General features: G+C 36.4%; 1 protein-coding gene across 3 annotated transcripts in view; it reads left to right on the top strand.

Moving 5' to 3' along the window:
• VIRMA (vir like m6A methyltransferase associated) overlaps positions 1–25,693 on the top strand; it is a 61,475-nt gene that overhangs the window by 682 nt on the left and 35,100 nt on the right. For all 3 annotated transcript variants that reach the window (XR_009536305.1, XM_060127381.1, XM_060127380.1), the window contains exons 2-8: positions 7,580–7,695; positions 11,408–11,494; positions 12,591–12,639; positions 14,165–14,333; positions 20,259–20,381; positions 20,963–21,235; positions 23,088–24,228. Coding sequence is in view for 2 of the 3 variants with exons in the window: in XM_060127381.1 (XP_059983364.1) it covers positions 7,580–7,695; positions 11,408–11,494; positions 12,591–12,639; positions 14,165–14,333; positions 20,259–20,381; positions 20,963–21,235; positions 23,088–24,228 (1,958 nt within the window). In the remaining variant the exon portion in view is untranslated. The remainder of the gene's footprint in view (positions 1–7,579; positions 7,696–11,407; positions 11,495–12,590; positions 12,640–14,164; positions 14,334–20,258; positions 20,382–20,962; positions 21,236–23,087; positions 24,229–25,693) is intronic.

Below are 25,693 nucleotides of genomic sequence, written 5' to 3'. Positions count from 1 at the left end.
TTCCCAAATCCCTTTTGCTAGGTCTCTTTTCTAACGGGAGTTATGCCACCCAGATGTGACACTCATTCGGTTTAGGATTGCGGTGTTCTCCAGTTTGTCCTGAAACTTTAATACAACTTATCTCTTGGAAAGATTTCACACATTAGGACAAGAAGAACTTACACAGAACGTCCTTTGTCTGCAGCATACTTGTGAAGAGGAGAGAATTGTAGTCAAACTGTAAAGGACAATTGTGTTGTCGTTTTGAGGGGCGAGAGTGGGCTCTTGTAGAGTAATCGTTCTGTATGAACTTGAGCGCCTCTGAATGCATGACTGTTTCTGCCACATGTAAATTGAATAGTCAACCGGCCAAGAACGTACAGAAATGAAGTTCATAGAGAAATTCAAAGAAACCCCAGAGCTCACATTTCTCTTTCAGTGTAAACTTAATTTAGAGAACTTTTTTTTTTTTTTTTTTTAAATTTGGCTGCGCCGAGTCCGGGATCTTCGTTGCCGCGTGCAGGGTCCGTTTTCAGTTGCGGCATGCGGGATCTAGTTCCCTGCCCAGGGATCGAACCCGGGCCCCCCGCATTGGGAGCGCGGAGCCTCAACCACTGTACCACCAGGGAAGTCATCTAGAGAACTTTTTTTAAAAAATTGAGGTATAGTTGATTTACAGTATTAGTTTCAAGTGTACAACATGGTGATTCACAACTTTTATAGATTATACTCCATTTTAAGTTATTATAAAGTATTGGCTGCATTCCCTGTGCTGTACGATATATCCTTGTAGCTTATTTGTTCTATACATACAGTAGTTTGTACCTTAAGAGAGAACTTTTCTGCCTTCAGAGGTAAGGATGGTAGTGGGTAGCAGTTGTACTTTGGTACTTGTTAAATAAAAAGTTTGACAACCTTGGTCTTCTGATTATTTTAACGAATGGTTTATAGTCTATAAAAATCAAATATTTGGAAACTTTAGCATATCTTACTAACAATGAATTATCTTGTGGTCTCTCATTTCATGTGGTTCAATTAGCTCTGTTTGTTCAATGACCATACTTTTCTGACTGCAGTTCCAGCTAGGCTTTAGAAAACTCACAGTGGAGGCAGTAGTTGGATAAGAACAAACCTATCATGCGTACAGAAATAGGGAACAGTTAAAAATGAAAGAAAAGCATATGATGGATTGGTTTAGTAGTTTACTAGTTTAGGAAAGTTAGCATTCATTCACTTACCATATATTTAGAAATCTAGTATTCATTCATTCTTAAGCAAGCATTGAGGACCATGGAGAGGATAGGACCGGTAGTAAATACCTTCTGGCATTGATTGAGGAAGGCTTAGTAGAGATCATATTTGAACTGAGTCTTGAAGTAGGAGTAGGGGTTTTTTGGGGATATGGAGTATTGGGATGTTTGTTCTCAAGGAGTTTATAACTAGTATTGGACATGAGGTCCACAAAATTATGATTCAAGTTAGATTATGATGAGTGCATAGAGACAGAGTAGAAATTTCTTGAGGTTTGTCTCCTTTATTTCCAAAATGCTTATCAGTGTCTGATATATTAGGACCCCAGTCAATATTTATTTAGCTCCCTTTGGTGGTACAAAAAAAGGCTCCGTGATTTCAGAGGAGGGACAGATCACTTTTCATTTGAGAGTATCAGGGAAGACTTCATCAAGGCAGGTGGCATATGAACTTGGTCTTTGGTGGAAGAGAATATGTTCCACAGTTATATATAGGAAAGGAGGGCATTCTCCTGGAGTAGTCAGTCCTTTGGAAGGGTATGCTGAAGCAGTAGTGTGAAGTGGCACCTGATAGGCAGTTTGAAGCCAAATCACAGAGTTCCAGAAATGGTCAGCAAAGGAGTGTGGGCTTTATTTTGTAAGAAATAAGTAGTTTTTGAGCAGGCAAATGATATGATTAGTAAAATTAAGGTAGGTTAGTACACCAGTACATTGGTACATCAGTAATGCCTAAAATGGTTCAGAATAATTAGAGGTGGCAAATTGAGACGAAAAGGTGAGACGTAATGAAAACCTGAGTTAGCAGATGGGCAGTAATCATTGATAGCATTTATTGAATGCTTATTTTGTGCAAGACGCAGTGCTTTGGTAATTTAAATACATTATCTCTAATTCATGAATCAATTTTGAAAGATAGTTATCCCCATTTGATAGATCAGGAACTGAGCATGAGAAGTTAGGTGACTTTCCTAAAGTGGCATAGCTGAATTAAGACATACCAATGCACATTTCCTGGCTCTAAAGCTGTGCAGTGCTGTGTCCCAGTGGGATTAAGGAGGAGGGAATAGGTACAATATAAATTTTGGTTGTAGAATTGACAGGATGGCAACTGATAGTGTGAGAGTAGTTAAAAATGATAGAATTCTAGTTATAGAGAACTGGTGGAACTAGAGAACTGGTGGGGCCATTGTTAGTCATAGAAGAGTCTGGAAGTGGGTTTGAAGTGGCTTTGATGGGAACAAGATATTTTAGTTTTTGATTTGTTTAGTCAGACACCAGATAGATTCGCACAGTAGGAAGTTGGGAATCTGTTTAACAATTATTTATGAAAAACACTTTTGAAGGTGAGGCATAGCTCTAGGAGGGGCAATACAGGTAGAAAAACAAAAAACCAAAATTTACTGCACTTGTTTTCAAAGGAATTTGTAACCTGGTAGGGAAAACAGGCATTTATTCAAGTTTCACAAGGGGAATATGTGAAGGGGTTTGAGTAGTGCTAAATGAATTACAAATTGTGTTGTGGTTTGTATGCCACTTTTTAAAAAATAAAAAAATGTTATTTTAGTAAATTTTAATTTTATTATAGAATAATTAGAAGTTACAGAAAAGCAAAGGCTTTCATAGTTCCACCTTTTGTAGTCTCATCTATCATTAACAACTTTCTTAAATTTTTCACAAGTCCTCTAGTAATTAAAAAAAATATATATATACATACACACATACACTTAAATGTATACACCCACCACACACATTAAGGTACTGATAACTATAATACTGTTTTCTGGTTTCTTTTCTCACCTAACAATGTGTTGTGCATCATTATAAATGAAGAAGTACACCTATACAACATTTTAAAAGTAAGCTTCATTTTCAAACATTCTCTCTCTTTTTTGACTAGTAACATACGTACGAGGTACCAATTCAAAAGTGTGTACAGTAAAAAGTAAATCTTTTATCCCTGTCCCAAGCCATCCTGTATAACAGCATTTTTATTGGTTGTGTAATAGTTCTTTAAGTGGTAATGCTATTATTTATATATTAAATTCTCATACATCTAGGCTTCTGACATTTTACAGTGATACGATATTCTTGAGGCTAAATTGTTTTATATGTCTTTAATTAGTTCTTTATTACTTTCCAGAGTGGAATTGCTGGCTTAAAATTCAGTCTTACGAGGGTGATTGATGTTAGAAGGTCCTACTTCATTTTAGAGTTTAGGAAGTCAATTTGGAACTCATGCAAACAGCAGTGATAATGCAAGTGGCAGGAATAGATGACATAGCCTTAGTTTACCCTTAGGAGAGGACAGGGAAGAGAAGATAGTTGCAGGAATAGGAAAGTAAGGAGAGACAGCTATACTGTGACCTTTAAACACACAATGACTTCTTCCTTAGATGTGGCTGAGTCATGGAACCTGACCAGTCTGTTCTTCACTTTTCAGGTACCTCTCTAATCATAAAACTTCCATTCCATGATTTCCCACTGTCACCCTGTCTTCCTAGGTTTAGGTACTCCTCTAGATATTTTAAGCCCCTACTTCATTGTAATATTTTTAACTTTGAAAACACAATTCAGTCAATTCTTATTAAGCACCTGTTAAAAGTCTTTCATTCGTTAAATGAATATGCTCAGCACTATGAATATAACAGTAAACTGAGACTTGGTTCTTGTCTTCTTGAAGTACCACTCCAACAGGAGAGTTAAAAGAAGCAATTAGGGGGTTCCCTGGTGGCGCAGTGGTTGAGAGTCCGCCTCACGATGAAGGGGACACGGGTTCCTGCCCCGGTCTGGGAAGATCCCACATGCCGCGGATCGGCTGGGCCCGTGAGCCATGGCCGCTGAGCCTGCGCGTCTGGAGCCTGTGCTCCGCAACCGGAGAGGCCACAACAGTGAGAGGCCCGCGTACCACAAAAAAAAAAAAAAAAAAAAAAGAAGCAATTAGAATTTAGTTTGATAAGCACTCATCTAGACTTGATCTGGCTTAGCTTTTAAGAGAAAGCTGACATCTGAAAGGAGTTGGGACAGGAGCGTGGAAGGGTTCTAAGCAGAGACAGTAACATGAATGATGGCATAAAGATGAGGAAAACCAGGGTATGTTGGGGCTATAAATTTGGAGTGGTGAGAAGAGACCATACTTGTTTATAAAACTGAGGAATTTGGCCTAGTGTCTAGAACTAGAGGAGTGACAGCAGAAATGGAGGGAAATGCACAGATTTGAGAGCTGTTTAGAGGTTTAATCAATAGGACTTGATGTTTGGATGAAGGAATTATTTAGGTGAGAGAGAATGAGAAAGAATCCAAGGATGATAATGTTCTCTGTCTTGGCCATTGTCTGGATGGTGGTGCCATCACTGATGTAGGACACTTTAGTTTTGGACTTGTTGAGTTTTTGGTGCCAGAGGGACATTCAAATGGAGATGTCCAGTTGACAGTTGGATATAGTGGTCTGGGGCTCAGGAGAGAGGTCCTAAATGGCGATACAGATTTTTAGAGTTGACTTCTGGCAGTGAATGAAAAACTTATTTCTTGTAATTCTATTGATTGTGTTTAGCTACTCTGCCCTATTTTCCTCCCACATTTTGCCCTCTAGCCTTGGCGAACTATGCTTGTAATTTCTTGAACCTTCCAAGTTCTTGTTTGCATTCCTTTTGCACATGCTTCTCCCTTTGCCTAGAAAGCTCTTTATCCCTCTGTTCCACTGATTCTTGTTTTCCTTAAATACGTACTTAGATCAGGTGCTATTTCTTTTGGGAAGCCTTCCCTGACACTCTTCTTTTCCCCCCACAAATGTTTGCCCACTGTCTGATTTAGGTAAGTACGCTTCTGAGTTTTCATAGTTTTCTATGTGAGTCTGTATCATAGCAATTTATTTATTCATCTACTATAGTAGATTGTACCTTAATGGCAGGGATTATGTCTTGTCTTTATATTCTCAGGACCTAGCATACCTTGGAACATTATAGACATTTAGTAAATGTTTCAAAATAAATATTGAATAAAAGTGGTAGCAACTAATATAGAAACTCTTCTACTTACAAACAAAATAGATTTTGAAAGGCTATTTGTAAAACCTCAAGTTGATCTTTTTAGGTCCACAGTGACGACACCCTAACTACTACTAATACCATTCATTAATTAGCAGGGGGCAGGGTGAAAGGAGGTTAGAATAAATAAAGTTTTGTTCTAAGTTTCCTTTGTAAATATTAATGAGAATTTTTAACCATATAAGCAAAGGAGCTTCTGTATAGTAGACTTTTTAAGTAGAGGAGCTCTTTACAGGACAGAAACATAGAGCCAAAGTTTGAGAATGCTTTTTCTTTTATATAAATCTACTGTAGTATTTATTGAATACCTACAGTATATTTGTAATAATTAGGATATAATTTCAGCTGCTCTCATAAAGTCAGGATAACAGTGGGTTAGATAAAATAAGATTTTCTCTTTCAATCTGGTTTTAAGTATTCTAGGGCTAATGTGACAGCTCTGCATTGTCAGAGACAGGTTCCTCCCATTCTTAGGGAATTGCCTGCATTGTCCAAGACAGCTTACCATAACATGTGTTCTAGAAAGGCAGCAGAGTATAGAAGAAGAGGTGGCAGGAGTTTCTGAAGTCTGAATTTTCCCTTTAAGGACATGACCCAGAGTTGCCTACGTCATTTCCATTTCCATCCCATTGATCAGAATCTAGCAATCACATGTTCACACTGGCTTCCCAGGACATGGGAAATTCAGTTTTTAGTTCACTTTTGCCCAACTCAAACTTCTCTAGAAGAAGAGTTGTATTGGAAAACAACCAGCAATCAGCCACACTTTGCATTCATCCTGTTTCTTTTATATCTTTGAGAGTATAAAGTACACTTGAATAGTTAACATTAAGATTTCTGTACCTATATATTTAATTATATTTAATCTCTGAGCTTAAAATACAAAATTGGAAAGTCATCCTCTGTCACATTTTAGGAAAGACTCATTTGACTAATCTTTTGGTCTGTTGATAGGCACAGTATTCTTTGCAGCTTCAAGAGGCACTTAGGACTCAGTCTTTCTAGATGCCAATAATATGAACCATTCTTATTATAAACTTTGACCACTAGGTAATGATGTTTGGCTGAACTGCTAGGAAAAGTTGATGTAAAACAATCGTCCAGGGCTTCCCTGGTGGCGCAGTGGTTGAGAGTCCGCCTGCCGATGCAGGGGACACGGGTTCGTGCCCCGGTCCGGGAGGATCCCACATGCCGCGGAGCGGCTGGGCCCGTGAGCCGTGGCTGCTGAGCCTGCGCGTCCGGAGCCTGTGCTCCGCAACGGGAGAGGCCACAATAGTGAGAGGCCTGCGTACCACAAAAAAACAAAAACAAACAAAAATAAAACAATCGTCCAAAAACAAGGTGAAAATTTTCTTTTTAAATTATTGATCTCAAGAGCTACATTTGTCTGATCTTGTGTCAAATGATACATAGAAATAAATGTACACTAAATTTATGCTATCCATTTATGTTACTATAATAAATTCTTAGTTTGTGGATTTTTTTTCCTTTTTTAAATTTGAGAGGGTTTACCTTAATTGTTTGGTGCCTAAATGGCTTCCCTGGATCTCTTGATATTAGTATGTAAGTTTGGTAAATTAAGCTAATTTAAATAGAGATTCACCATCTCTCATCTATAATTCAGAAATTCAAAAATGGCAGAAAAATCTGCCCTAAATACATGTGGCCACATGCTCTGATTTGAACTGATATGTTGCTAGTTATAATCTTTATTTAGTGTGACTGTTTATACATGTTGCTGCAGAAGTATTAATGTTTTGGTTACAAGGTACTGCCCCAGAAGCCACTGGGGGTGTTAAGTAATATGTAGTGTTTGTATCATTTGCTTTCTAAAAATCTAAAAAGTCAGGATTCTGTTTTGTCTTTGGCCGGCACTGCCTGGTGTGTGGGATCTTAGTGCCCTGACCAGGGATCAAGCCCGTGCCCCCTGCAGTGGAAGCGCGTAGTACTAATCACTGGACCGCCAAGGAATTCCAAAAGTCAGGATTCTGAACGGTGTCTGACTCCAGAGGTTTCCAGTAAAGGACTGTAGGTCTCTACTGGCCTAAGCAAAACATCAGCAGGGAAGCAGATGCAGGAAATGTTGTTATACAAATGGAGAGATTTAACTAGGTACATTTTATCATCAGCTGTTTTTAAGAGTGGTTTTAATACCATTATAAAAAATGTAATAGCACTGTTTTAATGATGTGGTGTTTATTTTAAAATTGTTTGTGGTATTCTGAATGAAACAAATTGAAGTGAATAAATTTTGAATAGACAAAGTGTTTTGCTTACAGTATATTCCTCTCCCCCCTTTTCTTAAAGCAAAGTTCTCATATAGACGTGGTTCGTTTTCCATGTGTGGTTTATATCAATGAAGTCCGAGTCATACCCCCAGGAGTAAGAGCCCATAGCAGCTTGCCTGACAGTAGAGCATATGGGTAAGTCAGTTTTCTTTTTTAAAAGTACTTTTGACTAAAATTGATCTAGAAACATACTCTTAAATGCAAAAATTTAAGGTAATATTTTGTAAGTAAAAAACAAAAAACCTAAAACTTTATTCAGTTATGGTTATGTTATGTTGCATTGTAATTGACTCTAGGGTTTCTCTATAATCTATATATTATTATAAACTTGAAAAGAGTCATTATTTGACCTGAGTACTAGATTAATTTTTTCTTTCTTCATTTCTTTTTTTTAATTGGTTTATATTTTTTTAATTGGTTTATATTTTCCAAACGATTCTAGGGTGGCACAGTATAGTAGATGAAGTGTTTTTAACGTGACTTTTTCCTTGAAAATAAGAATGAGACTGAATATTTAGAAATATATCTTTTATTATGTTGCTACATTTTTTATTATATTATTTTATAGTATCAGTTTTCATGACTTATTGGTGATCTCCTTAGCCTGATACATGTGTCTTTTTATAAATATGTAGCTTCACATTACCGTTAGTTGTACTGAGCAAGTAGTTATTTGAGCATCATTTCTCTTTCTTAGTCTCTTTGTGAAATAAACCAAATATAAGACATGGTTCCTGATGTAGAGTTTTGGTTTTTTTAAATCTTTTTTTAATTTTTATTTTTTGGCCATGCAGTGCGGCTTGTGGGATCTTAGTTCCCAGGATTGAACCTGGGCCATGGCAGAGAAAGCACCAAGTCCTAACCACTGGACCTCCAGGGAATTCCCTGTTGTGGAGTTGTTGATAATTTTAACAACTGACATAAAACAGAGGAATTTGATCTTTGTTGTAACATGAATAATCATCTTCTTCTGATTTTAATTACATGAACTGGAGATGAAAGCTAAATTTTGGTTATAGAAACATGAATATGTATAATAAATATATCTGTGGGTTTTTAGCTTATAGCCTAGGCGTTACTCTTACGTATCAATGCCACATTTTGTTATGTCCATGCTGTGATAGCTCAGTTTCTATTACCTGAAAGAGTTAAGCCAGCTACAGGGGTGACTGTTAATGGTACAGATTCAAAGTTAAGGGCTCATTTCTTCATAATTGTGAAAAGTAGTTGGTTATTCCTAGAGGTAGATATAAAAATCTTCAGATGTTTTCAGGTCATTCAAAAGTAAAACAAATACAAAACAAAACAGTAAGAATGATTAGTATTTATAATGACAAATCATTGTAATTGACTTCATATCTTTTTTGCCATGTGTAAGGAAATAAAATCTCCTGTTTTCCTGTATTTCTTTCTACTTTTCCTATGTGTGTAGAATGAGAAAGATGGAGTAATGATAGTGTATCCAGCAGTCTTCTCTAATTGTACTGCTTTTGGTCAAGAAAGGTCTATTAGTTATCTGTTGCTGTATAACAAACTGTAGCAAATTTAGCAACCTAATCCCCTACTATTTCTGAGGGTCAGGAGCCTGGGAGCTGCTTGATTGGCTCAAGTTCCCTCATAAGGTTATAACTAAGATATAGGCTTTGGGTTGCAGTCTCAGAAGATTTGACTGAGGCTAGGGAATTTTAGAAGCCTGTTCACATGACTGTTGGCAGATCTTCAGTTCTTTGCCAGGAGATCCTTTCTATGGGTTGCTTATGTCACAGCATGTATTTTTGCAGGGTGAGTGATCCAAGAATGAAAGTGAGAGACCATGCCCGAGAAGGAAGCCACAGTCGCTGTATTTTATAACTTAATATCAGAAATGGCATACTGTGACATACTTCAATATACTGCTTTTACTATATTCTGTTGATTACATATTCTACTGGTACAGTGTGGGAGGGAACTACACAGGGGTGTGAATACCAGGAAGCAGGGGTCTTTGGGGGCCATTTTGGAGGCTGGCTACCACAGCAGGCAATACGAATCACTGCCATTAGCTGCAGTGGGTAAGAGTATTTGTTACATTTCCCCTCTTCTTATCTCTCTCCTTTTTCTTAGCTGGGCGTGAATGGCTGTTCATGTTTTAATAGTTCCAAATATGAAATTATTATCAGAAACAACTTTATGCACAGTATGTTATAGAACAGTAAAATAAAGTATTGATTCAATAATACAAATATGTAAGATGTTGGGAAGCCTGAAATCTCAAGGTTGAAAGTAATGTTAGAGATGATATATTTGTGCAGCACACTTTATGATAGTATTTTTTCTCATTATGAAATTCAGAACTATGTCAGGTAAAATTAAAACTCCTGTTATCCCTCCATTCTGAGAGAATCTTAACATTTGAGGCCATGTGTTTTTAAATTTATATGTGTGCGTTTATATATATATTTTGTTTTTTGTAAATGTGGTATCTTATGTGAGGTTAGGTTTTAGAGTCAACAAGTTTTAAGATGAAAGTCTAGTGGAGTCGAATTACCATTGATTCTTTAAATCGCTTTTCGGTGACCAGGACCTGAGTCTTTGATGCCTCCAGAGGAAAGAATTTGCATTTCAGTCCTTTTTCCTTTCCTTGAGATATTGGAGGCCAGGGTCTGGTTTGAAGAGGAAGGCTAGGAGAGAGAGACTAGAGTTGTTGAGCACATATAGTTGAATTTGGGTAAGATAAAATGTATGATGCTGCTCTGATCCCACTGCGTGCTATTCTGTGTATTCCTTTATTTCATTTAACATTATGTCAGGAGTACTTCACATCATTTAAATTTATTTGAAAATATGATTTCTAATGACTGCATAATCTAACAAATCAATGTACTCTTATTTATTTGGCTAGTTCTTAAAGTGGAGACCATTAGATGGTTTTTAAGTTTTCAAATTATTAGTATAATGCACCTCCTCTTGAAAAAAGTCTTTGTATATTAGTGTTTCCATAGAAACACTTTGTAGAGAAAAGTATTTCTGGAACAACTGGTGTGAACATTTTCTCAGTCTCCTGAATTTTATTGCCATATTGTCTTTCAGAATGATTGTACCTGTTTGTACTTCTACCAGAAATACATAAAGGAATCTCTTTCAGAGTACTCCGGGCATTACACTTTTTACCATATGGATTTTTTGTAAATAAACAACAAAGCATGCATTGTTTAAAAATCAAGATTTTAGTTGAGCCGAAGGAATTTCAGCAAGGGTGTAGCAGGGTTTCATTCTAGTGCAAATTAAATAGGCTTTAATCTTGATTATAGAAGTCTATAGAAAAATCAAAATATTTATGTAAATTAGTGCTATACAAATTTCAATCTGGGCTTTAAGTCACAATTTAGGGCTCTGATGCTCAAATTATTATTACAGTCCTGTATGAATGTGGGTTAAATTGAAATTAAATGGTAATTATTATTTACAACTTAAAGTTAGTTAACTCCTGATTCTTTTTGCTAATAGAATAATGATATAAGGAATTATAAAACTAGATATCATGATTAATTAGCATTTGCCATTAAAATACATTAAAAAATTTAAATATCTGTGTGTTTTAAAATGGTCCAAGTAGCAGGCGAAAGATACTTGATGGCTAAAAATTTTTCAGTAGTACTCAAAGTGAATACTTGACTTCTTGAGAATTGGATGTGAATAAAATTACAGGAAATATTACAGTTAACTCCGTGTTTTTGTTATTTACATATTAGGAATAATTTATCTTAATTCTAGAATTGCTCTTAAATTTGTACTTACTTTGTTTTTTGTTTTAATTTAGGAACTGATTATTGTAAAGGCTGACCTTTCAACTTTGTTTCATTCACAGGGAGACATCACCGCACACATTTCAATTAGACTTATTCTTTAACAATGTAAGCAAACCAAGTGCCCCAGTTTTCGATAGGTTGGGAAGGTATGTACTTACTAGGTAATTTCACCAGCAACTCATAAGTTAGTAAGCAAAACCTTTTTATTCTTTAGATAGAAGAAAAGGCTGTGTATGGTGGTAGACCCAAGAACTCAGGGTTTAATTTTCTCAATTGACAATATTAAGGAAATGTCAAGCTCCTAAGAACATGTTGAGTTTATTTATAAAATAAAATTTTAAATGTGTGAAACATTAACCATCTTTTGTTTGCTTTTTATTGGTGTATGCATTATACATATCACATGATTTGATAATAACCTAATTTGGAAAAGATTACTTTTTGATTCTTAAAAAAACCTATATAAACACATTGAGATTTTGTCTATGTTTTTTAGGTCACACTACTACATAATTTAAAATTCCATAGTCACATTTTTGTAAAATGAGAATTTTGTTATAGTTACTCCTATTTTGAATTATATAATACATGCTAGGTATGACTAACACTAGTTGTTTTGATGTCTGCAAATTAATTAACCGTTAGATGGGTTTACTCATTTATAAAAATTCATTTATAAAATACCAATTTTTTAAAGGCAGCTTAAAAATGGAAAATTTTCTGTTCCTGTCAGGAATTAAGTTTTCTAGATTTTGCTTATTCTTTTATTGATTCTCCACTCATTTATTATTAAATTATATTGGTAGTTTAACTTCTTTTTAAAATGAAGGGAACCTAGGTAATCTGAAGCAGCTAATTTTTTATATTATAGAATGTTATTCTTATGTCAGTACCTGATGAAAATAGGTGCTTTTTAAAAATTTTGGTCCCAGTATACATTTTTTTGAAGACTATAATGCTATGGATCTCTACTCTGGCTGTACATTAGAATTACCTGGGGTGCTTTTAAACAAACATTGATTCTCACACACACCTCAAAGCAATTGAACCAGAATCTCTGGGGGGTTTGTTTTATACTTTTTCTTGATATCATTTTGTGGAGAGTAAATTAAACCCAAACTTTGTAGTTCATTAAAACACAAATCTAGCATTTGATTGAAATATATGAATCTAGAAAAACTTCTTCATGAACTGTGATGTTCAGTGTTTGAGCCTATATATTTATTCCTACTCTTTTGGCAGCCTGGAATATGATGAGAATACTTCCATCATCTTTAGACCCAACTCAAAGGTAATTGTAGAAGTCAGTTTTCAACTTGTTACTACTGTTGTTCTCACCTCCGTTCAGAGTTTTTGATCCAGATAAACCAGTGATGCAGAATGTCAACTTACTTGGCTCTAGTTCTGCAGAATATCATCATTTCTTGTCTGATTCCTCTTGTATTCCAGAAGCTATTTTAAAATGGAGCAAAGACATTGTAATGCTATTATCTACCCATATAGCTCTTTATTCTAATTTTATACTTGGGTCAGGAAGAAGCCAGCATCTGTGCTTTTCCTTCTTTTCATTTAGGTGGGCAAATTCAGAAGATGACAGGCAGGTAAATTATTATTAAACACCATTGTACCTTAATTAAGTTTTCTTTAAAAATTCATATTTCATACTTCTTCCTTGTGTATCAGAAGTGTCTTTTTCTTGATACCAAATGCCATTCTGAAAGCATCTAAAAGATCTGAATCATGGAAGAGCCGAAATCCAAAAATAATGGTGATCTAATATGGGACTACTCAGCCTGCTGTTTGTTTTTGGTGGGGGATGGGTATTTAATCCTCTGCACCTTGTTTAGACTAAAAATTGTATTCTTTATCTGTTTATCTTCCTTCCAGTGGTATTTCTGTTTAGAGTCTATTAATCCATGGGCATAGTCTTTGAGCCTTTCTTCTGGTCCCTGATTTCCCTTTGCTAGAGTTTGCTAAGGTTAGCAAGGAGAATAATAATTTTTTTCTTCCTCTAGAACCCTTCCTCTAGGGTTCCATTACCACTTACTATTTCATCTTTATCCAACACTGTAGAGTGGGAGGAGAACTCAGAAGTCAGGGGCTTTGGTTTCTAGCCAAATTTTTCTACTGACACTCTCATTTTCTTATTTGTTGATAATATTTGCTCTGATTACCTCTCATAGTTATTGTGAAGATAGAGTGATTAATAGATAAGCTCTGAAAAACGTAAAGTTATTTTATAAGGAAATATTGAGGGTTAATGGCATTGATAAAGTCTTTGATCTTTTTAGGATAAGTTTCTTTGCAAAAACAATTTGTTTAATGCCTCTGGTTACCCTTACTTTTTAAGTACAATATAGATACATAGAATATACCTGCATGTCATGTAAAAAGAATGCTGTATAATTTTATAGGCTTTATAATTCTTGAGACTGGGCACAATTTGTACTCTTGTGTATCTCCATGACCCCTGTAACTATTTGGGTTTAATTTATGAATTGGCAGTAGCTCCCCCTTAATTTCCTTCTCATTTCTCTTCTCTTGGTTGGGAATCTGGTTATGCTTTTTGAATAGGATTGGCCTAAAGTATAGAACTGGGGAGATGTAGTCCTGAGACAGTTTTAGGTATGGTAACTCTGGAGGGCCATGCAAAAGTTGTGCCTCTGGGTGAATTTCCACCAGTATTGACCTTTGCATTTTCAGCATACTTTTATACTTTAGTTGAACCACAAAGTAATTTGATACCAGTTTACTTCTGACATAGTAAAACATTCATTTGAAAGATATCTCTTCCCCTCCCCCTCCCCCCAAATCAGGTGAATACTGATGGTTTGGTGCTAAGAGGCTGGTACAACTGTCTGACACTGGCAATATATGGATCAGTGGATAGAGTCATAAGTCATGACAGAGACTCTCCACCACCTCCACCTCCACCTCCACCACCTCCCCAGCCACAGCCAAGTTTGAAAAGGAATCCAAAACATGGTGAGAATTTAATTTAATTTTATTTTATTTTATTACTTAATTTTGGCTGTTTTGGGTCTTCATTGCTGTGCACGGGCTTTCTTTAGTTGTGGCGAGCAGGGGCTACTCTTCGTTGCAGTGTGTGGGCTTCTCATTGCGATGGCTTCTCTTGTTGCAGAGCATGGGCTCTAGGCACGTGGGCTTCAGTGGTTGTGGTGTATGGGCCCAGTAGTTGTGGTGCATGGGCTCTAGGGCACGTGGGTTTCAGTAGTTGTGGCTCATGGGCTTAGTTGCTCCACGGCATGTGGGATCTTCCAGGACTGGGGATCGAACCCATGTCCCCTGCCTTGGCAGGTGGACTCTTAACCACTGCGCCACCAGGGATGTCCCCATGGTGAGAATTTTAAATTTGCTTTTATCAGTGACACTTATGTTCATTATAGTAGGAAAAGGTAACTCAAAGAACTCTTCTACTTTTTGAACCTTGTTTAAGGTTTGACAAGTTATCTGTCAATCTCCCATTCTTTCCTATAAGAGTGTCTTTTATGTTGAAGTGGTTGCATTTTATTTTCCTCCACTACTTTGCAAAAATGCTTTTTTAATTGACCCAAGGTATTTTTTTAATTTAAAATATGTATATGATAATATAATCCATGGTTATTCATGGTTTACTATGAAAATTGTCTTTCAAAGAATTGAAGAATAGGCAGTAAATATGGTATGTGTTTTTGGAATACTTGTGTTAATGGCATTTGTTTTATTAGGACTGCATTTCAAATTTCCTTAGATGTCCAGATCTTAGCTAAGGCAGATTTTCCTGCTTTTGAGAACCTTTTGCTTATTAACTCAAGACAAGAAAAATAAAAACTCCAGGGACTTCCCTGGCGGTCCAGTGGTTAAGACTCCCCGCTTCCAGTGCAGGGGGCGTGGGTTCAATCCCTGGTCGGTGAACTAAGATCCCACGTGCCTCATGGCAGGGCGAAAAAAAAACAAACAGGGACTTCCCTGGTGGTTCAGGGGTAAGACTCTGCGCTCCAATGCAGGGGGCCTGGGTTCAATCCCTGGTCGGGAAACTGATCCCTCATGCATGCCGCAACTGAGGGTTCGTGTGCTGCAACTGAGAGTCTGCATGCCACAACTAAGAGTCCACGTACTGCAGCTAAGACCTGGTGCAGCCCAAATAAATAAATAAATATTAAAAAAATAAAAATAAAGCACAAGCAACTTTATAAAAAAACAAACAAAAAACCTCTAATGAACTTTAGTGACTTTCATTTTATAGAGCAGACAGCTGGACTCATGTTTTCCAGGGTCTCTTTTCCTCACTCTAGTATTACTCATAAGCTGTTGAGCTAAGGAGATTTGGGAATAAATTTTGAAATTATAATTGAGGTCATAGGGAAAAATATTTTGCTTTACAATTAGCATTTTATGAGCACAAATAAAATGACCATTGTTTCTCTTAAATCCTTATATAATAGTGTGGTGTGAGATCTTTGCTCTGATGGTGGTCACACACTGTAGTTTAATCTTTTTTCTTATATCGTACCTGCTAAGCACAGGTAAATTAATTGACCATATATGCATGGATTTATTTCTGGGCTCTCTGTTCTGTTCCATTGACCTTTGTGTCTCTTTTTATGCCAATACCATGCTGTTTAAAGTACTATTGCTCTGTAACGTTGTTTGTAACATTGTGTGATACTTCCAGCTTTATTCTTCTTTCTCAAGATTGCTTTGGCTCTTTGGGGTCTTTGATGGTTCTATACAAGTTTTAGGATTGTTGTTCTATTTCTGTGAAAAATGCCATTGGAATTTTGGTAGGGATTGCATTGAATTTGTATATTGCTTAGGGGAGTATGGACTTTTTTTTTTTGGCCATGCTGTGCGGCTTGCGGGATCTTGGTTCCCTGACCAGGGATTGAACCCAGGCCTCCTGCAGTGGAAGTGTGGAATTCTAACCACTGGACCGCCAGGGAATTCCCCCTAGTATGGACATTTTAACAGTATTAATTCTTCCCGTCCATGGGCACAGAATATCTTTTCATTTATTTGTGTCCCCTTCAGTCTCTTTCATCAGTGTCTTGTAGTTTTCAACATACATGTATTTCATGTCCTTGTTTAAATTTATTCCTAAGTGTTTATACTTTTGGATACAATTGTAAATGGGAATTTCTTAATTTCTCTTTCTCATAGTTCATTATTAGTGTATAGAAACGCAACCTATTTTTGGGTATTGATCTTGTGTCCTACAGATTTACTGTATTTGTTTATTCTAATAGGTTTTTAAAAAATTTTTATCTATTTTTATTTTTGGCTGCATCAGGTCTTTGTTTTGGCATGCGGGATCTTCATTGCAGCATGAGGGATCTTTCATTGCAGCATGTGGGCTCTTTGTTGCAGTGCATGGGCTTCTCTCTAGTTGTGGCAGGCGGGTTTTCTCTCTAGTTGTGGTGTGTGGGCTCCAGAGCACGTGGATTCTGTAGTTTGCAGCACGTGGCTCTCTAGTTGAGGCGCACAGGCTCAGTAGTTGTGGTGCGTGGACTTAGTTGCCCCGTGGCATGTGGGATCTTAGTTCACCAACCAGGGAATCAAACCCACGTCCCCTGCGTTAGAAGGTGGATTCTTTACCACTGGACCACCAGGGAAGTCCCTCTAATAGGTTTTTAATGGAGTCCTTAGGGTTTTCTTTATATTATACAGGTTTCCCCTGCTGTCTGAAATAGAGTGTTCCTATGAAACCTTTCATACACCAAAATGGTATAAAACGAAGAAACAGTTACCTTAGGACACATCTTGCTAATGGACGCACAAAATAAATTGAGATAAAGCCCAGATGCTCACAGACATAGTTCAAAGCTATGGTGGCTAAATGCTGAGATGCTGAGTGTAGTTGCCAGGGAAGGAGCTTGGCAGTGCCACTCTCACTCTTTGGGGTTATGTTGCCTCTATAACAGCTCAGTGCAAAACAAATGCTTAACACTTATTTTCTCTTTTCCACATTTTTTTGTAGAAGTGAAAATCCACTTTGGATTTCTTTTGGTTAGTGAAAACACGTACTAAGATAGGTCTTTTGTAAAAGTGAAGTGGCATAAAATGAACTTCCAAAAAGCAGGGTGTACCTGTATCAGGTTATCTGCAAAGAGCGACAGTTTTACTTCTTCCTTTCCAATTTGAATGCCGTTTATTTCTTTTTCTTGCCTAACTGCACTGGCTAGGACTTCCAACACTGTGTTGAATAAAATTGGCAAGAGGTGGGTATCCTGGTTCTGTTCTTGATCTTAGAGGAAAAGCTTTCCGCTTTTTACCATTGAGAATGATGTTAAAGCTATGGGCTTGTCACATATGGCCTGTTATGGTGTGGTACATTCCCTCTATACCTGTTTTGTTGAGAGTGTTTACCATAAATGAATTTGAATTTTGAAAAATGATTTTACTGTGTCTGTCGAGATGATCATATGATTTTTAGCATTCATTTTGTTAATGTATCACATTGACTAATGTGCAGATGCAGAGCCACCCTTGCATCCCTGGAATACATCCCACTTGATCATGATGTATGATCCTTTTAATGTATTATAGAATTCGGCTTGCTAATATTTTGTTGAGGATTTTTGCATGTATGTTCATCAGAGATATTGGCCTGTAACTTTCTTTTCTTGAGGCATCCTTGTCTAGTTTTGGTATTAGGGTAATGCTGGCCTTGTAAACGACTTTGGAAGACTTTGAGAAAGACTGGTATTAATTCTTCTTGGAATATTTGGTAGAATTCAGCAGTAAAGACGTATCGTCCTGGACTTTTGTTTTTGGGAGGTTTTTGATTACTGATTCAATCTCCTTACAGTAATTGGTCTGTTCAGATAGTCTATTTAATCATGATTCAGTCTTGGTAGGTTGTATGTTTCTAGGGCTGTATCCATTTCTTCTAGGTTGTCCAATATGTTGGTGTACAATTGTTCATAGTAGCTTGGTGTGATCCTTTGTATTTTGGTGGTATCAGTTGTAGTATCGCCTCTTTCATTTCTGATTTTGAGTCCTCTTTTTCTCGGTGAGTCTAGCTAAAGGTTTGTTAATTTTATCTTTTCTAAGCTTGTAGTTTCTTTGATCTTTCCTATTGTCTGTAGCCTTATCACAGCATCTGACATAGGTAAGTAGTTACTCTAAAATTTTGTTAAATATATTGACTTGTCAGAAAGAGAAAGACAGATACCATTGTGATATCACTCATATGTGGAATCAAAATATGGCACAAATGAACCTATCTACAAAGCAGAAGCAGACTCACAGACATAGAGGACAGATTTGTGGTTGCCAGGGGGGAGGCAAGGTTGGTGAGGGGTGGATGGGGAGTTTGGGCTTAGTAGATGCAAAGTTTTACATATAGAATGGATAAACAACAAGGTTCTACTGTATAGCACAAGGAACTATATTCAATATGGGATAAACCATAATGGAAAAGAATATAAAAACAAATATATATGTGTATAACTGAGTCACTTTGCTGTACAGCAGAAATTGATACAATATTGTAAATCAACTATGCTTCAATAAAAAAATTAAAAAAGACAAGTGGATAAAAAATTTACTGACTTCTAAAAAAACTTTTATTGGAGTATAATTTTTATTTACAATGTTGTGTTAGTTTCAGGTATACAGCAAAGTGAATCAGTCATACGTGCACATATATCCACTCTTTTTTAGATTCTTTTCCCTATTATAGAGTATAGGGTATTGAGTAGTGTTTCCTGTGCTGTACAGTAGGTCCTTATAAGTTATCCGTTTTATATTTAGTAGTGTGCATATGTCAATCCCAATCTCCCAGTTTATCCCCTACCCCCTTTCCCTCCTGGTAACCATAAGTTTGTTTTCTATATCTGTGACTTTATTTCTGTTTTGTAAATAAGTTCATTTGTACCATTTTTTTTAGATTCCACATATAAGCAATATCATATGATATTTGTCTTTCTCTGTCTGACTTCACTCTCGCTGACTTGTTTTAAAATGGACACTTAAGCTCATGTATTGCATATATGTACACATATATATGTATGTGTGTATGTTTTTAACTTTTTATTTTGAAATAATTATAGATTTATAGGAAGTTGCAAAGAAATGTATAGGGAAGTCCTGTGTACTCATCCCCAGATTCCCCTAGTTAACATCTTTTACAACTCTAGTACAATATCAAAATAAAATTGGCCTTGTTACAATCTGTAGAGCTTGTTCACCTTTCACCAGTTATACATGTATACGTGTGTGTGTGTGTGTGTGTGTAATTTTATGTCATGTCTAGCTTTGCATAACCACCACCAAAATTAAGAGACTTGATTGTACTATCACAGTATTCCCTGGTGTTATGCCTTTACAGGCAAACCCATCCCACCTGTCCCTAACTTTTGGCAATCACTAATCTATTCTCTGTCTCTGTAATTATATTATTTCATGAATGTTACAAAATGGAATCATGAAGTTGGGATCTTTTTGAGATGGGCTATTTTCATTCAGCATAATTTCTTTGAAGTTTCTCTACTTTCTGTGTGTATTACATCATTCTTTATTGTTGCTGAGTAGTAATACATAGTGTGGATGTATCATAATTTATTTAACTTCAATCACTGAAGGACATTTAGGTAGTTTCCAGTTTTTGACTTTTGCAAATAAAGCTATTATGAGCATTCATGTACATCTTCCTGCAGGAAAATAAGTCTCCATTTTTCTGGGATAATGCCCAAGAGTTACATACATTATATTTTGGTATATGGGACATCAAAAATTCTAACTTTCCCATTATAAACTAATTAGCAAAATTTCTGTTACACGTCAGGAAGGAAAAAGTTAATAAATTCTGAAGATGAAAACTCAAATGATGAATAGCATTTTTGTCATGCATTTATTTCACTATACTTACTCATTTGAAAGTTCTTTTTCTTTTTCTAATAAAATTAGCTGATGGGGAGAAAGAAGATCAGTTTAATGGAAGCCCTCCAAGACCACAGCCAAGGGGACCAAGAACTCCACCAGGACCCCCTCCACCTGATGATGATGAGGATGATCCCATGCCATTGCCAGGTAGAAATATATCAGTGATAGTTTATTTTCCCCCTCTTGATTAATGTTAATAGTACTTTTTGATTAAAGAAAAAAAATTAGATGCTGGTAATCAAATCTTGATGAATATCCTCTGCCCCCATTCTGCGCAGTGTTTTCTTGTGTTTTTTTGTTGGCAAGTGAATTTGTTAAAAGAAAAAAAAAATCAGTTAATTAATTCGAAGCTGAAGCAACATTACTTTGAAAATAAAATGTTAATGTGCTATAGTGGTATGTACAGAACAGCACCAGTAAAAATAAACAGTAGGTATTGGAAGAGATAAAAATCTGTATAGTTACTTAATAGCTAAAAAAGAAGAGGATTATTGTATTAGAACATAACATAGCATACTTTATTAATTATGAGCTGTGTTTATTTAATACTTTGTTTAAAGTATGTTTATTTAATACTATTAATATTTATTAATAATTAATAAAGCATACTTTATTAATTATGAGCTAAATCATCCAAAATGTCATTAAGTAGTTGCAGTATCCAATCCTTCTGCCTCATGTTATTTAAACAGTTAAAATAATCTGTGCCTTAAACCTCAATTTTTCAGTGTCTGGTGACAAGGAAGAGGATGCTCCTCATAGAGAAGATTACTTTGAGCCCATTTCTCCTGATCGGAATTCTGTTCCTCAGGAAGGTCAATATTCTGATGAAGGAGAAGTAGAAGAGGAACAACAAGAAGAAGGAGAAGATGATGAAGATGATGTGGATGTCGAGGAAGAAGAGGATGAGGATGAGGATGATCGCCATACAGTAGATAGTATCCCTGAGGAGGAAGAGGAAGATGAAGAGGAAGAAGGTGAAGAAGATGAAGAAGGTGAAGGTGGGTTAAATTAGCTAGGACTTCTGGTTTTAAGTGCTAGAAACTAGCTTGATGTAGCTTTTAGTAATGCAGAAGAATTTGTAGCAGAGATAAATGGCTTTCAAGAAACCTGAGTCAGATTGTAGCTGGGCCTTAAGACTTGACTAGAACTGGGATTTCCGTCTCTTCTTTGTTTTGTGTTGCTAATTTATATTCTGTTAACGAATTGTTATATCTCTATTCACCCCACATCTTTAATCTCCTCTCTTTAACCAGCCAGTCTAAACTACTTGGCTGTGTCTCAGATCCAGATCCAGTTTTCTGGGAGAGAGAGTCTCTTTGGCTTGCTATGGTATCGCTGCCCCTTGATACCATCAGCTTTGTCCAGGGAAGCAGGAATATGCAGCAAATACATGGTGATTAGGGATTTGGTGATCTGTTTTGAGAGTAAAGGAGTGGTGTTTTAAGCTGGGTGGAATTGCTAAAGATGTCTGCCACCTAGATATTTTGGCAAAATGCTACATTATTTTTAGAAATTCAGAAGGAAAAATCTCAATTACACAGGGACATATGGCAGCATTATGCAGTCCTTTAGTTAGGCTTTATTTTTCCTTTGAAAGCAAAAAGAGATACTTAAGCTAATTGGCTCTTAATTTCTCCAATAAATGGAATGTAGTGTTAAAGTATTTATGTAAAATGACAGATTATCTGCCTTTTTCTTTTATAAGATAGTACAGGTGAGCATCATTCTACGTGAGAGAGAGGACCATTCTAGTATCACAGTGGCCCTTTTACAAATATAAATAATTGGGTTATTGAGTGATAATCTTTTTAGCTTACCCCATTTCCAGATTACCACAAAATCCTTTTTAGATTTATTGTGTTTGACTGGCAAGTAGTAGTTAGATTTCATGCAGGCTTTGTTAATCAGAGGACATTTTAATAGAGAAGGTGAGAGAATGAGGCTGGTTAATTTGATTTTTACCAGAAGACATCTGGTGGTTATTCCAGAGTCAAGTCTCTATAGGCCCTTCCTTTTCAAATATGAGTGTATTGCTATGGCTAAATTGTTTTGAGCTAAAGAATGTCAAAAGAGGGCTGTTACTTGAGGAATACTGTAGGCTGTAATTGCACATCTCTGTTTTACCACGGCCAGGTAATAGTAGTGTTAAAAAGTAAAACCAACAAGTTTTCCATCTCTGGTCCTGTATTACTTCTAGTCCTGTATTAATAAATAGAGGAAAAAGCTGCATGTGTCATAATATGAAAACTCTTTGTTTTGGCAAAGCTGAGCACTTTATATGAACAGATTTTCCCTAAAAACATAATACAGAACTGGGGAAACTGTGTGACAGGTAAATACAGAGAAGTGAAAGTGAAGGAATATGAAACTCATGTTATAAAAAGAACATAGAATGTTTTTTCTGGAAATAATTGTAACTTGGTATTTATGGTACTAATTCTTAGTTAATTTAATAATTTTGGCCTATCAATTTATTTTTTCCATCTTAAAAATACTCTCTTATGAGGGCAAGCTTAATTTCTTTCCTCTTGAAAGAGGTATTTTTGGTTTGTTTTTTGAGGCATTTCTAATTTAATTTTGTGAGGAAAAGATCTGTAGCAGAGTTAGTTGTAAAGCTGAACAAATATAATAGAAAACTTCGCTTATGAAGTTTCTCCATAATTATTCTATTAGAAACTATAAAATGTTAGTAATTGTTGATAAGATGTTGGGGCAGAAATTAATTTTGTTGAGGAAATCATTAATTTTTATTTTTTGCCACACTATTAAATGGTTTTTTTGACAAACCAGATTGGTCTGCATTAAACAACAATGATGTAACAACTAAATATTATTCAAACTGATTTTCAGGGGATGATGGTTATGAACAAATTTCCAGTGATGAAGATGGAATTGCTGACTTGGAACGTGAAACATTTAAGTATCCAAACTTTGATGTTGAATACACTGCTGAAGACTTAGCTTCAGTTCCTCCTATGACGTATGATCCATATGACAGGGAGCTTGTACCACTCTTATACTTCAGCTGTCCATACAAGACTACTTTTGAAATTGAAATCAGTAGAATGAAGGATCAAGGTCCAGATAAAGAAAATTCAGGGGCAGTAGAAGCCTCAGTGAAGTTAACTGAACTGTTGGATTTGTATCAAGAAGATAGAGGTGCAAAATGGGTAACAGCTTTAGAAGAAATTCCAAGTTTAATAATAAAAGGATTAAGTTATTTGCAATTGAAAAACACAAAACAAGACGCCCTTGGCCAGTTGATAGACTGGACCATGCAAGCTTTAAATTTACAAGTAGCCCTTCGCCAACCCATTGCCTTAAATGTCCGACAGCTCAAAGCTGGGACCAAATTAGTGTCCTCACTGGCAGAATGTGGGGCCCAAGGAGTCATGGGACTGCTACAAGCAGGAGTGATCAGTGGATTATTTGAGCTCCTGTTTGCTGATCATGTCTCATCTTCCCTTAAGTTAAATGCATTTAAAGCTTTGGACAGTGTCATTAGTATGACAGAAGGAATGGAAGCATTTTTAAGAAGTAGGCAGAGTGAAAAAAGTGGCTATCAAAAACTGCTGGAGCTCATACTTTTAGATCAGACTGTGAGGGTTGTCACTGCTGGTTCAGCTATTCTTCAGAAATGCCATTTCTATGAAATTTTGTCAGAGATTAAAAGACTTGGTGACCATTTAGCAGAGAAGACTTCTTCTGTTCCTAACCACAGTGAAGCTGATCATGATACAGACACTGGACTTGAGAGAACAAACCCAGAATATGAAAATGAGGTAGAGGCTTCAATGGATATGGATCTTTTGGAATCCTCAAATATAAGTGAAGGGGAAATAGAAAAGCTTATTAACCTCTTAGAGGAAGTTTTTCATTTAATGGAAACTGCACCTCACACAATGATCCAGCCTCCTGTTAAGTCTTTCCCAACAATGGCACGTATTACTGGACCACCAGAGAGGGATGATCCATACCCTGTTCTCTTTAGGTAAGACATTTTTGGCTTTGGGAAATATATTTTACCAGTCATTAGAGGCAATTTTATGTGGTTGGTTTCTTTTTTTTTTTTTTTACTCTGTCTGTAGGTCAAGGATACTTGATATTTTAAAATAAGTGGAACTGAGACATATGTTACTGTGGGTGAGCTATATTTAGTTAATACTTAAAGTTGTAGTAGCAACTTAAGTTAAAGATAGTAATAATCAACAACAGTGCTTATATAAGCATGTCTGTGAGCAAGAATAAATGAGAAACCGCTGAGTGGCTTCTGGGAAGGTGGTACAAAGAGGATGGAACAGGAAGGAGAGAGCTTTTCAGTGTAAACCTTTTTGTACCTTATCACTGTAATACATTGTAGATTAAACTGATACTTTACTAAATTAATTTTACAGTCCTGGTTAAAGATATATTAAAGGTTTAATTGCCATTTGTTTCTGCCATCTAACTCTCTAGTTATCTATTGGTACAGTTTTGCCATTATTAGGTACCCATGGTAGATTTTTAAAATTTTGTTTTAATTTTTGAGAGTTTCTTTTTTGGCATTTTGCCTGTAAATAATTTTTCAACTAAATGCAAAAGTTGCATTTTTATTATTTTATTCCTTATTTCTGTGATTATTTTTTGCCTTGCTTTGGAACATAGTGCATTAACAGAAAATCAGTACTTGTCCTTTCTAAAATCTGTACCTATCCATTCCTGTTTTTAGCTGAAACTATCAGATCTTGCCTTAGTTTGAGTTCTTACAGGAGTGTAAGATGATAATTGTTAAAGCAAGGTCTGGTAGGAGATGAGGTCAAGAGTACAAAGTAGGAGTTTGGCTTTGAACAAGAGAAAGGAAACCTTATATGTATACAAATACAGATATCTTTGTAGTGTGGAGACAGTAGAGGAGACAAGGCACTTCTCACTGATCCTATTTTTTTTTTTTTTGCGGTACGAGGGCCTCTCACTGTTGTGGCCTCTCCCGTCGCAGAGCACAGGCTCTGGATGCGCAGGCTCAGCAGCCATGGCTCACGGGCCCAGCCGCTCCGCGGCACGCGGGATCTTCCCGGACCAGGGCACGAACCCGTGTCCCCTGCATCGGCAGGTGGACTCTCAACCACTGTGCCACCAGGGAAGCCCATTGATCGTATTTTTGATAAAGTAGGAATTGAAGTCATGCACTGAGGGTGACTGAGTATAAGAAAAGGGTGAAGCTCTCAAATAGTCAGTGAGGGGAAACAAGTAATTAATGGCCTACTAAGTCTTGTTTTTCCCCCATAATTGGAGGAGGTATGTTTGGGTATCAGACTTTAGGAAATAAAGGGCTTTGAATGCTGTGCACTAAGGAATTTGGATTTTTGTTTTTGTTTTGGCTGCACTGCATAGATTGTGGGATCTTAGTTCCCTGACCAGGGATCAAACCCGGGCCCCTGGCAGTGAGAGCACTGAGTCCTAACCACTGGACTGCCAGG

The sequence above is a fragment of the Lagenorhynchus albirostris genome, chromosome 17, assembly GCF_949774975.1.
Source record: "Lagenorhynchus albirostris chromosome 17, mLagAlb1.1, whole genome shotgun sequence".
In the NCBI taxonomy this organism is placed as follows: domain Eukaryota; kingdom Metazoa; phylum Chordata; class Mammalia; order Artiodactyla; family Delphinidae; genus Lagenorhynchus; species Lagenorhynchus albirostris.
Note: the sequence above shows the minus strand (reverse complement) of the source record. Positions and strands in the feature narration are given on the sequence as shown.